At 44.0% G+C, this 16026-nt stretch overlaps 1 protein-coding gene across 1 annotated transcript in view; it reads right to left on the bottom strand.

Annotated features, from left to right (window-relative positions):
* The window catches only part of LOC119380888 (basic proline-rich protein), a 188822-nt gene that overhangs the window by 50573 nt on the left and 122223 nt on the right, over window positions 1-16026 (bottom strand). The window contains exons 12-15 of the mRNA XM_049412809.1: window positions 14392-14457; window positions 11265-11330; window positions 10991-11038; window positions 7421-7486 (exon numbers count right to left, since the gene is read on the bottom strand). Coding sequence (XP_049268766.1) covers window positions 7421-7486; window positions 10991-11038; window positions 11265-11330; window positions 14392-14457 — 246 coding nt within the window. The remainder of the gene's footprint in view (window positions 1-7420; window positions 7487-10990; window positions 11039-11264; window positions 11331-14391; window positions 14458-16026) is intronic.

Here is a 16026-nt window from a genome sequence, read left to right on the forward strand (position 1 = left end):
CCTAAATGCATGCCTTGACTCACATTACGTGAACTATTGTGGACCTCTATCTAACTTTTTTTTTGATGAATGTGTTCTGAAAAGGAAAAGATAGTGCCAGTTTCGCGAGGTCCTTGCTAATTAAATGGCTCTTCACCTACAAAAACGGTGTCATTTTGGGTAGCCTACTGCCTTCAAGTGGCCAATTTGCAATAAAAAAAATGAATATTAAGTTGATCTCGGTGCAAAAGTTATCCAAAGCAATCAGCAGGTATGTGTTCACGACCCTGTATTTAGCAATATCACGGTTAGAGTGCGGTTATGGAAGCGTTACTAATCATCCACTGTCATTTTAGACTTCACAGTTTACGTTCTTTTGTATCATTGCGATAGCAATTATATGCGGGTGGTTTTTGCCGTCAGCGTTGGCATCGCCATTGCCGTCATGTTCCATATATATATATATATATATATATATATATATATATATATATATATAAAAGCGACGAAGAAAAGTAATTGTGAAAATATATTCAGAAGCGCGGATTCGAACTTGCGACCCCTCGCTCCGCAGCGTGCGGCGTTAGACGACTCGGCCACGCAGAGTACGTCCTTCAGCATACTAACGGCGAGCTATTTATATACACTATTTACCGCTGGTGGTACTCAGAGCTCGGAAGCGTTTCAGCGTGTTCTCGTGATCTCCAGCCGGATGGCGCGAATGGCGCGCTTTAAAGGTCGTCGCCCCGCTCGTTGCGATGCGCGCGCTCCTCGTATACCTCTATCACCTTGTCTTTGCCCTATAGAGCGTTGTCACCCGTGCGCGCGCGCTCATCTCGTGATGGGGGCGGTTTGTACTTCTTGTGTTTTCATCGCGAAGTTTGCGTTGAAGTTACAGAGCGCACGAAGGTCACTTCGCTCGCTGCAACGGCCGCGTTTGCGAAAGGAGTGTTGCTGAAAAACAAAAAGTAACTGTGACAGTTGTTAGTTCGCGCTCGTCCTGTGTGTACCTGTGCGTTCGTTTCGTGTGACCTTGTTCTGTTTGAGCAGCGCACTTTAAGTATCGAGCTGCTAAAGTTGCCAGTTCGCGCTCGTCCTGTGTGTGTTCGTTCGTGCGTGCTTTGTGCTTGAGCAGTGCTCTGCAAGTTTCGAGCTGCTTGACGTTCTTCGTGTGACATTCCAATTTGCTGTTACCGCATTCATTGCTTCGCCCTTGAGGAGAAACTGTGACTTTTTCAAATTTAGGACATGTTTCTTCATTGCCCTATATTTTCGTTGCGCAGCATCTTGACGATGCTTTCTTCGATGGGGTGTTTAGGACATGCATGTACTTTTGTTCATGTTGATTAAGTTTCACTTGCGAAATTTCTTACAGGCATCGGAAGATGGTCGAGGTTTTTGGAGTGTTTTACACGCATTGCACACACGACGCGAGCAGTGATGTACATTCTGGAACCTCACGGAGCAGCAGTGCTGACATTGAAATCTACGATTGCAGATGTGTAGAAGTCGACAGGTTTCGCCTAATGATTAGATAGACAAAAAGCAAAGGCCGTGCTCTCCCCTATCAATGTAATGTAGCTATATTTTGCTGGGCAAGGGTTCCCCGAAGGAAGAGTCAGGTCTATCCTGGTTTTAAGGATGCTTTCATCATCGCAACCACCTGATAATATCTTTCCGCTATGCACAGCTGCTCCTGCTACTGCCAAATAACGGAATATTGACGTACGCTTTTCCATTGCGAAAAAGGTATGACTCTCCTAATACCTGAAGCCCCATCACGAGCATTGCTGATGATTCGACAATCTGTATTACTAAGACAACTGTATACGAGCATAATTGATACCATAACTAAACTGAAGTAGGCCTCTTGCTGCAGTAGCTAGACTGTTTGGTGGTCTAACTGGTGCTCTGCCGTAACACTTTGCAGATGGATATATCCCTCGACTCCCTGCTGCATTTATAATTCAGCTTGAACGTAGCGATTTAGGATTTTCTGTGAAGGACCGCCGTGTCGTGCCTGAATGTCTCTTCCAATGAACGGATAAAAATGCGCAAGAAAGGAAATAGTTCGCTATACATTCACTATGAAAAGTGAATTGTTGCACTGCCTGGCACATAGAGCAAAACAAAGCACCACGTGGTACGGAACCTGCTACATATCGTAGAGCACTAAGTTTTCGTTCCATCATTAAAACGATTCTTCTCTCAAGATCACAGGGTACCATAGGAAAACGGAGCCTCAACAATTTCCTGCTACGAAGAAGGGATACGGCCAGCACGATCTGAATCTGACCGCCATAGGCATTTCAGTTATGTCTGCCTTGCATCGATGCGGACATTGAAGTGTTAAATAAGGCGCTCGAGAGAATAAACGCTACGCGCTCTTTACGATAAAATCAGTGCCAGTACAGCCAGGATTCTTTTTTAAAAGCAGCGCAAAAGACGGAAGCACGGGACAAAGAAGGTCATAAGACAAGGCGCTGAATGAAGGCTTTATTGCAAGCCGGAAGAAATAAATATGCGCAAACAGCATGCGTGCGCATCTAATGCCACCATTATGCGCGAAACTCTGGAAGAATACTTTCACAATACATTAGGCTGACAGATGGAAGGGTGCTGCAAGAATCATGATTTTTGTTAATCTATGATGCGCTGATGATGTCACGTGAAGACGACGGTCGGTTTCTCACAGATTGACTTATCACTACGAGGAGAACAATAGCAATAACTTCAGGAGGTTCCTGCGCCAAAACCACGATACAGTTATGTGGCTCGCCGTAGTGAAGGCCTCCGCAAGTTCCGACGACCTGCGGTTCTTTAGCAAGCACCTAAGTTAAGTACGTGGGCCTCTAGCATTCTCGCCTTCATCGAAAATGCGGCCGATTTGGCCGGGATCAAACTCGCGCCATACCAGTAAGGTTATCTCATGGGGGCCCTTTTCATTTCCATGTATCACCTTTCTGAGAATCCCGTTCCGGACAGCAGCTGAGCACCTTGACCACTGTAGCACCGCGGCGCTAACAAGCAATACAATGAGATGACGAATGGTATGAGGGGGTACCCTTGAAATTATTTTTGGGGGATCCTTTTCACTTCATTTTGATGAAATAATCCTCATCACGGAATTAGCCAAGTGAATGAGTACCTCCTTTCTCAGAACCCCAGTCGCTGCACTTCGACGAGCTTAAACGAAGCTCTTTTTCACTCTATTCCACATGATAAGCTAATGTTGTTTGTAAAACATTGCCTACCCGAATGAAGATATTATTTTTAGAAGCAATTGCGGTGTCACTGTTGAGGCCGTGTTGTCAGTCTTGTGTCCATCTGAAAGTTGCTTGTTACTTGGGAGTGTACCCTATATACTCAAATATCGGGTACATGCATTGGTTCGATAGTGGGACATGTTTTGAGTGATATATTCCTGTCAGCTGTGGATCGCGTTATAGCGAATTAGGTGCATGGCCTGGCGATAATTTTTCGCTGTGCTGATTATTTTATCCTTTTTTTACTAAATGACAGCCCCCCTGTTCATAATGACTTGATAAAGAGTTTTAGGGAACAATTTTTTGGTGTAACATTCAAAGGTGAGTTACCCAAGGATGGCTGTATTCAGTTTATAGAGATCCGAATCTATTTAGAACCAAAGCATGCTTGCTGGTGCTATTCGACGCGATTGAAAAAATCCTTCTGAGCTCTTGCCGAAGCCACTCTAAGAGTATCAAGAGAGGAATTGCCTGTAATGCCCTCAAGTCGGCTCTAAGCAAGCAGCGTCACCATGAAATGACGTATAGCGTCTGACGTACGCCTCAATGAAAGGTTGCGTCAGTATAACAGTTTAACGGGTACTCCTCTCCTCCCATCTGTCATGTAATCGTAAGCTAAATTTTGAGAAAACTAGTGCCATCTTCAGACATGTGGAGGAAACGCACTCGAAATAATCGGAGCATTCCACGTTAACAAAACTGATGGGTCTTGAATCTTAGTACCATGCATCAACCTAATGGATTTTCACATGATCATTCTTGAAGACTTTTGCATGTAATGGTGACATTAGATGCGCACGCATGTAGTGGCTCTTGTGTATTTGCTCCTTCCGGTTTATATTAAGGCCTTCACGCATAGGCCAGGGCCTTGTCTTACGGTCTTCTTTATCTTGTTCGTCGGTCAATTGCGCTCCCTCAAAAATGGACCTCAGCAATCTCGTCCAGTCTCACATCCGTTTACAGCCATGATATTTTGCAACAACAAGGTAGTGAAAAAATAAACGTGAACATCAAGCAACTATCAACAGAAATCGGGTGTGGATAACTGGAAACAGGTATTTTCCTCAACAGCTGTAATACGAAGAATGAGCCATGAAGTTGAATATTGCAGTGCAGCAGCCACAAGTTCAAAGAAGAAATAACATTTGCTAATGTAAATAAGGCATAGTAATCATATTCAAATGTTATTATACGGTGGTCTTGGCGCACGTTCTGGTGGCACGTATGGGGGATCAGGAGGGCTACAAACGTGGAAATGATGATTTCGCTCTAAAACTTTCCTGGGCATTTTTAACAAAATAGTCAAGAGATGCCAGGGAATTCTTACGGTGGTCTCGCCACCGGAGGAAGTCCTGGAGGGGGTCTGGATGGAGGAGGTGGTGGTGGTCTGTAAGGGAGAATTATTCCTGGTTGATACATGACATATTATGCGTACCGGCGAATAGCGAAGAAAGGTAGAGTATTCTCATTCCTTACGGAGGTCTAGCCACAGGAGGTGGAGGAGGAAATGACGGAGGTGGCCGTGCTGGTGGAACTTGTGGTCTGCAAATATTTCTCACTTGTATGTAAACCTTCCAAGCACATACCAAGTGCAAGGGATTAAAATAACTACTACCTTTGCGATCAGCTATCCAAATATTACAATAAGTGTTCTTGCCGGTGATTAAAAGAAATTTACTCGTGGAAGCTAATTTATATGAAATATGTGCCTGCACATTAGTGTCAAGTGCGGTTGGGAAGGATATAACAGCGACCAGCTTACGGATTCCCTCACTACTGATATGTTTTTAACGATACCCAGAATGTTCACATAAACATGAATAAATGAATTCTATCCCTAGTGAAAGCTTTTTGAAACACTGCACGATGAATAATTTTACCCAATATTGAATATTTATTATTTACTCATACATAGTATGACTAAGAAAACCCCGAAGCCTCAAGCATTATGTGGAAAACGTATTAGGACGTGAAATATTTGTTGCATGGGTAACTTGCTAAGTTTACAGGAGGAATGTCGGCGCTACAGCATGAAGGGTGAATGCTGCACATTTGATATCGAAGAATGTAAGAATGTACTGCTGTTTCCAGTATTTAGGATCCATAAATTCCAGTAAAGTGCTTAAAATTTGCAGAGGCATCGCTCGACCTATCTCGCTTAGGCAAATATTTACAAATACCTGAGTTGAACACTATTACATAACGGAGGCCGTGGACGTAGACAGGTTTATGACCAGGATGATGATGATGACATAATAAGCTTCGGCGAATTATGCACAATAAATTGCACAATATAAACCACGGAAATAGTCGCCGAAAAGTGTTCTTGCTTAACACTATCGAAAAAGATTGCGGCTGAGTTCTTATTCGAAGAGAGAATTCAGAAGCCCACACGCCATAGAGTACACAAGATATCAGGCGACAACGAAAGATGAAGCTCTTTCTGCCTTGTTATTAGGACAGCTTGTCCCTCTATTTATGTATACTGACACTGACTGCCTCGTGGTAGAGGAGAGCGTTGTATTAAAAAATTGAGCGCCGCTGCGGTTGCTTCGCACAATCTGGAGCGATTAAATTGGGGAAAACGCATGGTTCCCATGAGAGAACTTTATCGAACGAGAACCAAAAAAGGTCGAAAACCCAGTCAAATGGATATCGCATTGGGGTAATGCGGGATCTGTAAGAGCCCAACTCATGTGCACTCTTAGTACGTGGGCTATGTGACACTTTCGCAGAAAGTCACCGTAAGTAATTGTTACTTACGGTGGTCTAGGGAGAGGTGGTGGCGCTTGAGGAGGTCTTGAGTAAGGAAGGGGTGGTTTAAAATAGGATTGCAGAATTAGTGTGGGCGATGTGATCACGCGCATGCATATTTTTTTTTTGTGAGAGCCATAACGTCTTACGGTGGTCTGGCCACAGGTGGTGCAGGGGGCTGGTATGCAGGTGGTGGACGAGGGGAAGGCCGTTGGGGTCTGGATATGGTAATGTACAAAGCAGTCAGTACTGTGATAACAAATCGACTACAGGATATACACAGTAGTGATCCTGCGTTTGATGCAAACAGCTCGGTTTGTTTGTTTATAGGAATTCCCACTCTATTACTCTGCATGAATGTGCACTTTGTAGGGTTATGTTTAAAGATAGCAGGGTGATAGTAAAAAATTGTACTATCGCACTACTGTGCCTGAAATGTAACAGAAATCCATGGGGTGCCTAATTATGTCGTATTGCATTCAGCTCGGCGCCACATTTCATGACTTATACATAGAGTGGCAGTGATTAAAATAAAGAGCCCTTGATAAGACAATAAATTCTAGGCAGAAGTATGACAGAATCATTTTGAAAAATAACTTGCTGAAGTGTCAAACTCCTCTGGTTTCAGAAAGAGGAAGGAATGATAAATTTCTAGCACTGCAGCTGCGCGATTGCATTATGCAAATTGCGATATATATTCGTTTGCTTCCGATCGACGTACATGCATTTTACTGCAATGAAAGAGCGGTTACGATTAAGAGATTTCATTGATCCCAAGCCATTTCTCATACTGCATCCAATATTGTCGCTTTCGTCGCTCTTTACAGTGCCGAATAATTTGGCCGCTTGTTTTCAGTAAGCATAGTAAGTAAGTAAGCATACTGCCAGGTCATTCTCGCAACTGTGCTGCAAAGTTCAATTCCCGTGACTAGCGAACGCTGGCACGGGGGCGAGGGCTCCGCTGCAAAAGCATAAGCTTTTTCTTCGCTGGAGGGATCACGCAATCAAACCGCTCGTTCTTCCACCAGTGGACCTCGCGCCCAACAAAACTCGCCCCTTTGGCAAAAGGAAACTGCCCGCAGCGGTCAATGAAAGTACATTCGGAACAGAATAATGGTGTAGACGAATGTATCAAAATATACTCATACGGTGGTCTAGGCGAGGGTGTTGGCGGCTGATAAGGTGGACCAGGGGGGCTGAAAATGTGGAAATAACGATTTTTCCTTTAGCTGTTGGAAAATTCGGAATGAAGTTTAAAGGAATGTGCTTTCTTGAATGTCTTACGGGGGTCTCGCCACTGGAGGAGGCCCAGGAGGGGGTCTTCGTGGAGGAGGTGGTGGGGGTCTGTAAGCGAAATTCCATGCGGGTTTATGGCTGCTATAATATGGGTACTTGTTGAAAAAGTGCAGGGTTTCCCTTACGGAGGTCTGGCCACAGGAGGTGGAGGAGGAAATGAAGGTGGGGGTCGTGGCGAGGGAACTTGAGGCCTGCAAAATTTTTGTGGGGTTATTGGTTAGGCTAGGCTAAGACAATGGCGAGTGTCGCTTGATTCTACTGAAATGGCCTATTCATGGTTACAAGGATTCGCCATTAGCTCCCAAACTGAACCCTCACATGAACATAACAAGTGATTACTGTGTAAAACGGTCGCCAGGAGTTTATTATAAAACAATAAAGCTTTCATATGTTAGGCAATCTTAACTGAAAGCGAAATACAAGATCACTGGAGAAACTGCACCTTCCCCCACCGAATTCTTATAAAAAGTGATATATTTAAACTAGGAAAATAGGGTACATGCTGAAATTAAAAGGCAAAGTAGGGGAGCTAGGTGAAGAAGGGGATATGGTTGGCTATTATTCATGTTAATTTGGAGTGACCGAACGTAATTGATAAGCAAAATTGTTTTTAAAGAAGTTGATTATTGAATGAACCTAATTGGCAGCTAAATTAAGTACTTGTTACTGTTATTCAATAAACAGAAAATATGAGTGCTTGGCAGATGAGGAAAATCTGATACGATTGAACGTATCCTGCTACCGCTCATTACCATATACTCAAGTTGAATGTTCTATTAGGCAATATTCATAATGTAGAGTGCCATCTTTACAGAAGCACACAAGCGCCGTCTGCCATGTTTTTTGTAAGGCGAAAAAAACGAAAACAGTTGCTTCTCAGAATATGGGCTGCTATCTGTTCCCTGGCCCACTCTGCTCGCTTCTTGTCCCTTAAGGTTACACCTATCATTTTGCTTTCGATTGCTCGCTGCGTTCTCCTCAATTTAAGTTGAACCCTTTTTGTAAGCCTCCAGGTTTCTGCTCCACAGGTAAAGACCGGTAAGATGCATCTGTTATATACCTTCCTCTTGAGTGATAGCGGTAAACTACCATTCATGATTTGAGAATGCTTGCCGAATGTGCTACATCCCATCCTTATTCTTCTAGTTACTTCAGTCTCATGGTTTTGCTCCAGGGCTACTACCTGCCCTAAGTAGACGTATTCCTTTACAAATCGCAGTGCCTCGCTACCTATCGCAAAGCGCTGTTTTTATCCGAGACTGTTGCACATTACTTCAGTTTTCTGCATATTAATTTTGATACGATTCTGCTTTTCTTGTACAATTCAGTAATCATGAATTGCAATTCGTCCCCTTAGTCACTCACCAGTGCAATGCCATTAGCGAATCGCATGTTACTAAGGTTCTCTCCATTAACTCTTATCCTTAACTCTTCCCAGTGTAGGCTCCTGAAAGCCTCCTTTAAGCTCGCGGTGAATAGCATTGGGGAGATCGCGTCTCCCTGCCTTACGCCCTTTATTGTAATTTTTTCGCCTTTTTTATAAAGGACTATGGTGGCTGTGGAGTCGCTGTAGATTCTTCCAGTATTTTTAATACAGGGTTCTCAACTATCACGCAGCACAATTTAAAAAAGGAGGAACGGCGTTACGCGAAACAGACCTGCTATATATTGCTTCTAGTACACTGCAGTACCCGCTACTAATTTTCTCGGTAACGAGATTTATTGATGTAAATATATTTGTAATTATACATACATATATTTGTCATAACTCTATTTGTGACTAGACAACTGCTCACCTAAATATCAAAATGTCAATGAGACATATGTAGGCACGTTCAAATGACATCTAACTGCGCTATTTCCAGCAACGTAGCTATTGCGTGTTCATTTTTTCCGATTGATAAAGACAGCCTGCGAAATCTGAAAAGTCACACATGACGAGACTACTGCGTACCCGCCGCGGTAGTCTAGTGGTTATGGTGCTCGAGTGCTGACCCGAAGGTCACGGGATCGAATCCCGGCCGCGGTGACCGCATTTCGATGTCGGCGAAATGCTCGAGGCCCCTGTACCTAGATTTAGGTGCATGTTAAAGAACACCAGATGGTCAAACTTTCCGGAGCCCTCCACTACGGCGTCCCTCATAATCATGTCTCGGTTTCGGGACGTAAAAGCCCAACGATACAGAGCCTCTGATAAGACAGTAAATTCTAGGCAGAATTATGAGATAATCATTTGAAAAATAACTTTCCGAAATGTCGAATTTCTCTGTTTTAGAATGCAGCTGCGCGATTTCAGTATGGAAATTGTGATATACTTTCGTCTGCTTCCGGTCGACGTATACGCATTTCACTGCAATGAAAGAGCGGTTACGATTAAGAGATTTCATTGATCCCAAGCCATTACTCATACTGCATCGAGTATTATCGCTTTCTGCGCTTTTTACAGTGCCGAATAATTTGGCCGCTTCTTTTCAAAAAGCATAGAACGAGAAAGGGTGGCAAGATAAAAAGCTGCTTAGTCGCAGCTTGACAGAACTGCTGCCATTCCTACATAGGAAACAGAGCAAAATACATGTCAGAAATGAGCATAGAAAGAACTATGTTTCTTCTATTTACAGTTTCAAAAGTACGTTCAACCATTTCATAGAATTTCTGAAAGATTACATGAAACATTAAACCAATAAATGTTAACGATAAAACAGAATGTACATCGGGACATGTATTAGCAAATTAGTATAAGTGCTAGTGCGACATTTCAGCATAATACTGTAAGTACTAATGAGACGTAGCATAATCAGATCAAAATGATCCATTTAACAGACGTCAACCGGAAAACTGGAACGCTAACACTAGCAGAACTATACCAACGGCGACCAAATGCTGCAGTTCTCTTCCCCGAGGCTATTAAATTAAATGCAAAATGAACATAGCCTATAGACGGATACAACTCAAGAAGCCCGGAGATACCCCGCCTAGACGACCGAAGCCGATCTCCTTCGCGACTAAAGAAACAGTCTCGCGCACGCACTCGGCAATGTTCTCCGGAGGCGGGGTCCCTGGCAGTTCGTCTCATGGCGTCACTCTGGAGTGCGCGCCCATGGGTGCAGGCTTGTGGCTTTGAGGAGGAAATGCCGTGAGCTTCTAATGTTGTAACCGACTATAAATATATCTGTTCAGCCTTTAAAGGATCTACGCCGTATATGTGTATTATTGCAAATACTCCAGTGCAAGGTTCATGTTCGTTACATTAATCTTCTTTGTTATGCAGCTACAAAATCTTTCTCTTTGTAATACCGTTTCTTGTTTGAACAATAACTGCTTGTGCGCACCATATTAAATGCGTTAGTCTGTTTTATTTGCCAGCTATGAAGCTGCCCTGCGTATGAGGTGGCCAGATTCACCTCAAGCTGCTAATGGCAGCTTTTACTGCCTGGTAATTCTCGCAACCCTGTTGCAAAGTTCAATTCCCGTTACTAGTGAACGCCGGCACGGGGCCGAGGGCTCCGCTGTAAAAGCATAAGCTTTTTTTCGTCGCAGGAGGGACCACGGGACCAAACCGCTCGTTCTTCCACCAGTGTACCTCGCGCCCAACAAAACTCGCCCCTTTGGCAAAAGCAAACTGCCCGCAGCGGTCGATGAAAGTACATTCAGAACAGAATAATGGTGTAGGCGAATGTATCAAAATATACTCATACGGTGGTCTAGGCGAGGGTGTTGGCGGCTGATAAGGTGGACCTGGGGGGCTGAAAATGTGGAAATAATGAGTTTTCCTTTAGCTGTTGAAAAATTCGGAATGAAGTTTAAAGGAATGTGCTTTCTTAAATGTCTTACGGGGGTCTCGCCACTGGAGGAGGCCCAGGAGGGGGCCTTCGTGGAGGGGGTGGTGGAGGTCTGTAAGGGAAATTCCATGCGGATTTTATGGCTGCTATAATATGGGTACTTGTTGAAAAAGTGCAGGGTTTCCCTTACGGAGGTCTCGCCACAGGAGGTGGAGGAGGAAATGAAGGTGGGGGTCGTGGCGAGGGAACTTGAGGCCTGCAAAATTTTTGTTGGGTTATTGGTTAGGCTAGGCTAAGACAATGGCGAGTGTCGCTTGATTCTATTGAAATGGTCTATTCATGGTTACAAGGATTTCCCATTAGCTCCCAAACTCCCCCCTCACATGAACATAACAAGTGATTACTGTGTAAAATGGTCGCCAGGAGTTTATTATAAAACAATAAAGCTTTCATATGTTAGGCAATCTTAACTGAAAGCGAAATACAAGATCACTGGAGAAACTGCACCTTCCCTCACCGAATTCTTATAAAAAGTGATATATTTAAACTAGGAAAATAGGGTACATGCTGAAATTAAAAGGCAAAGTAGGGGAGCTAGGTGAAGAAGGGGATATGGTTGGCTATTATTCATGTTAATTTGGAGTGACCGAACGTAATTGATAAGCAAAATTGTTTTTAAAGAAGTTGATTATTGAATGAACCTAATTGGCAGGTAAATTAAGTACTTGTTACTGATATTCAATAAACAGAAAATATGAGTGCTTGGCAGATGAGGAAAATCTCATACGATTGAACGTATCCTGCTACCGCTCATTACCATATACTCAAGTTGAATGTTCTATTAGGCAATATTCGTAATGTAGAGTGCCATCTTTACAGAAGCACACAAGCGCCGTCTGCCATGTTTTTTTGTAAGGCGAAAAAAACGAAAACAGTTGCTTCTCAGAATATGGGCTGCTATCTGTTCCCTGGCCCACTCCGCTCGCTTCTTGTCCCTTAAGGTTACACCTATCATTTTCCTTTCGATTGCTCGCTGCGTTCTCCTCAATTTAAGTTGAACCCTTTTTGTAAGCCTCCAGGTTTCTGCTCCACAGGTAAAGACCGGTAAGATGCATCTGTTATATACCTTCCTCTTGAGTGATAGCGGTAAACTACCATTCATGATTTGAGAATGCTTGCCGAATGTGCTACATCCTATCCTTATTCTTCTAGTTACTTCAGTCTCATGGTTTTGCTCCAGGGCTACTACCTGCCCTAAGTAGACGTATTCCTTTACAAATCGCAGTGCCTCGCTACCTATCGCAAAGCGCTGTTTTTATCCGAGACTGTTGCACATTACTTCAGTTTTCTGCATATTAATTTTGATACCATTCTGCTTTTCTTGTACAATTCAGTAATCATGAATTGCAATTTGTCCCCTTAGTCACTCATCAGTGCAATGTCATTAGCGAATCGCAGGTTACTAAGGTTCTCTAAATTAACTCTTGTTCTTAACTCTTCCCAATGTAGGGCCCTGAAAACCTCCTGTAAGCACGCAGTGAATAGCATTGGGGAGATCGTGTCAGCCTGCCTTATGCCCTTCTTTATTGGAATTTTTTCGTTCTTTTTATAAAGGACTATGGTGGCTGTGGAGGCGCTGTAGATTCTTCTACTATTTTAATACAGGGTTCTCAACTATCACGCAGCGCAATTTAAAAAAGAAGGAACGGATTTACGCGAAGCAGACCTACTTGATTTTGCTCCTAGTACACTGGAGTACCCACTACTAATTTTTTCGTTAATGAGCTTTAATTATATAATTATATTTGTAATTATAGATAGATATTTGTCATAACTATGTTTTTACTAGACAACTGCTCCCCTAATTGTCAAAATGTCAATGAGGCATATGTAGGCACGTTCAAATGACATCTAACTGCGCTATTTCCAGCAACGTACCTATTGCGCGCTCATTTTTTTCCGATTGATAAAGACAGCCCGCGAAATCTGAAAAGTCACACATGATGAGACTACTGCGTACCTGCCGCGGTGGTCTAGTCGTATGGTGCTTGACTGCTGACGCGAAGGTCACGGGATCGAATCCCGGCCGCGGTGGCCGCATTTCGATGGCGGCAAAATGCTCGAGGCCTCTGTACCTAGATTTAGGTGTACGTTAAAGAACACCAGATGGTCAAACTTTCCAGAGCCCTCCACTACGGCGTCCCTCATAATCATGTCTTGGTTTTGGGACGTAAAACCCCAACTAAACTGCTGCGCGCATCAGGAAACAGCGCCCTTAAACAGGCTCACTATGAGGTAGCCAGTATCAAGGGATAAATGCAGATGCATAAAAAAATTTATTTAGGTCCTGAAGGAATCCACCCCCGTTTAATAGGGGGAGGATCGCGGGCCGCTCCCACGTAAAAGAAAAAAAAACATGTATCGCCCTATCTGCCACTCCCTCGCCGTCGAAAGGCGCCCCTTTGGCCTTGCAGAGTAAGGCCGTAATCAAAACTGTGATTCGTACGCGTTTTCAATCAGTCGGCCGTGAGATATGGATAATGATATTGGCGTACAATCAAGCGGAACGAATCCTTGCAAAATTGAGACGCATGTTGTTGGTGCCCGACCCAGAGCCGTATATTCCCTCTGGCCCGACCTGTACCCTTGCCAAAGTGCGCAACGATGTCTCTGGCAACGGACAACAAAGAAAGCGGTTGCTTGCAGTAAGCTTATTTGAGGGCGCTGCTTTTTTTGTGGGTGGGAGCGTAGTCACGTGTAATTTTTCATATTTCGCGGGTTCTGTATCAGCAGGGAAAAATGTGCACGTAATTAGTACGTTGTCGAAAATAGCGCAGTTAGATGTTATTTGAGCATGCCTACACATGCCTTATTGATGTTTTGATAATTACGTAAGTACTTGTCGAGTTATACATATAATATAGGAATTGAACACAGTTCCCTGCGTGCCACTGAAGTGTTCTAACAGAGCCACGCCAGCAAGCTTCCACCGCTTGCTGTAAAGTGAGCAGTGCAAAGTTTGCAACCCACTGCAGCATCATTATTCATCATCATAATCACCATCAGGCACAGTATCAACACGTACGGAGGCGTAGTGGCTACTTCGCTAAAGTCTGCACGCCTTAGAAAAATACAGAGTGCTCGGATGAGGAGTTCACAGGGTCGACCTAATGCTACGCTCGTTGTCTTGCATGAATGCAGCCAGGTCTTCACCTTCTTACGTTACAAGAGTGCAACAGCTGCCGAATTCTATTTAGTCCCGTCATGGTTGTAGCAAACGCTACAACTATCCCAAGGTAAGGTGTACAGCTGCTTACGGTGGTCCAGCTGAAGGAGGTGGAGGAGTGTACGCTGGAGGCGGTCGTCCAGGGGGGCGCCGGGGTCTGTGAATGGGGTAGAATTTGTTCTACGCAGTATTCGTCATGCGATATTAATGACAAAAAATCAGCTATCACGAAATACTAACGGGAGCCTCATTTGTGATGTGCAAGGAATGTCCAGTGCTGAAGAACAGTAAGTGTTATCATATCGTCAGTATGTCTTATAAGTGACTTAGGGGATCAGTAATGCGAATGAGATAACCGTAGCATAATATTTGACTGGTGAGTTAGCACAAAGACATTTTGCACGAAACTTCAATAGCACTTTTTAAGACATTTTCTTTGCGGAAATACGCGCGAACTGTACGAGCGGCATATTTAGCGCGCACGACCGTGGATAGTCGTGTGCTGTAGTGACAAGCATGCAATATTTTATTTTTATGTCTCACTTTGGTATACATGCGCACCAATTATTCCACCACGAGCGGCCTCTTTTCCGCCAAGATCAGAAACGAAGACAAAGTGGGAAGGCCAGGAAATCCTGTTAGCTAGATCTGATGAAATAGCGCCAGCTGGAATCGGCACACAGAGCACCTGCCAACACGGACTTTCTCCCTAAAGTATTGCAGCATTTAATGGCTTCATTGTCGTTGCAAAGTGGCATCGTTTTCGAAAACTTCTCGCCAGCTATCTTCGTGCTTTGCCCTGAGCACTTCGACCTTGTCGAGGTTTTTCATGTCATGAAGAATGTTTGGCAATTCAGAACCTCTTGTTCTTCAATACCAGAGGTTCTTTAGGACCAGACCAATTCTTACGGTCGCAATGACTCAGGAGAAGCGCTACTGGCCACATTTGTTCAATGCCGATGTTACCCACTACGTGGATACATTACGGGACTTTTTAGGATACTCAAGACATCACCGAGAAAGCAGGGATTCCTACTGCGAATGCAAAGAATCGGGCGGCAATTCCACCACACTTATTGGGGTCACTTGCGACAAGTGCATCGTCGTAGCCGCCGACTGCACGACCCGCTACGCTGAACTAAAAGGGTTCCTTGAAGCGATTGTGGCCGATGTAGCGAAGTTTTAATGGAGATCATTCTCTTAGTATTGGAACTCAACCGCTAGAGACGGGACAATGAGAGTATGACAAACAGCGCTCTCACCGTCCAGCCCCTTGCGCTGTTTCTTCCTGTCCAGCGTATGCAAAACACAGCGCAGTTCGGTCAAATCCCGGAGAACATCCTGCTATTACATGATAATTCAGATATCATTGTCAATAGACGCACGACCATTAAGGTATACCTTACGCAAGATGTACTGCAGTGATGCCAGTCAAATTACTGCACGACAGGTGCCATAATCTGGAGACAAATGGCTTCCCCGAATGTCGAAACAAAAGACTAGCGGACCTGCTAGTAATCTGACTTCACGTCAAACACAAAACGTGAGATGCCATCTTTCTTTGCATATCTGTCGCTTATAACACGGCAGAGCAAGAAACAGTACACATGACGCAAAACGGACTGGCTTACAGAAGGAACACAGTAACGACGCTACGACAGTTTGCACCATGCTTCCAACCGTCACCTACCGAAACAGTGTCGACGTCGCTGCCTACATTCGGCCT

This window comes from Rhipicephalus sanguineus, chromosome 1 (genome assembly GCF_013339695.2).
Source record: "Rhipicephalus sanguineus isolate Rsan-2018 chromosome 1, BIME_Rsan_1.4, whole genome shotgun sequence".
Classification (NCBI taxonomy): Eukaryota; Metazoa; Arthropoda; class Arachnida; order Ixodida; family Ixodidae; genus Rhipicephalus; species Rhipicephalus sanguineus.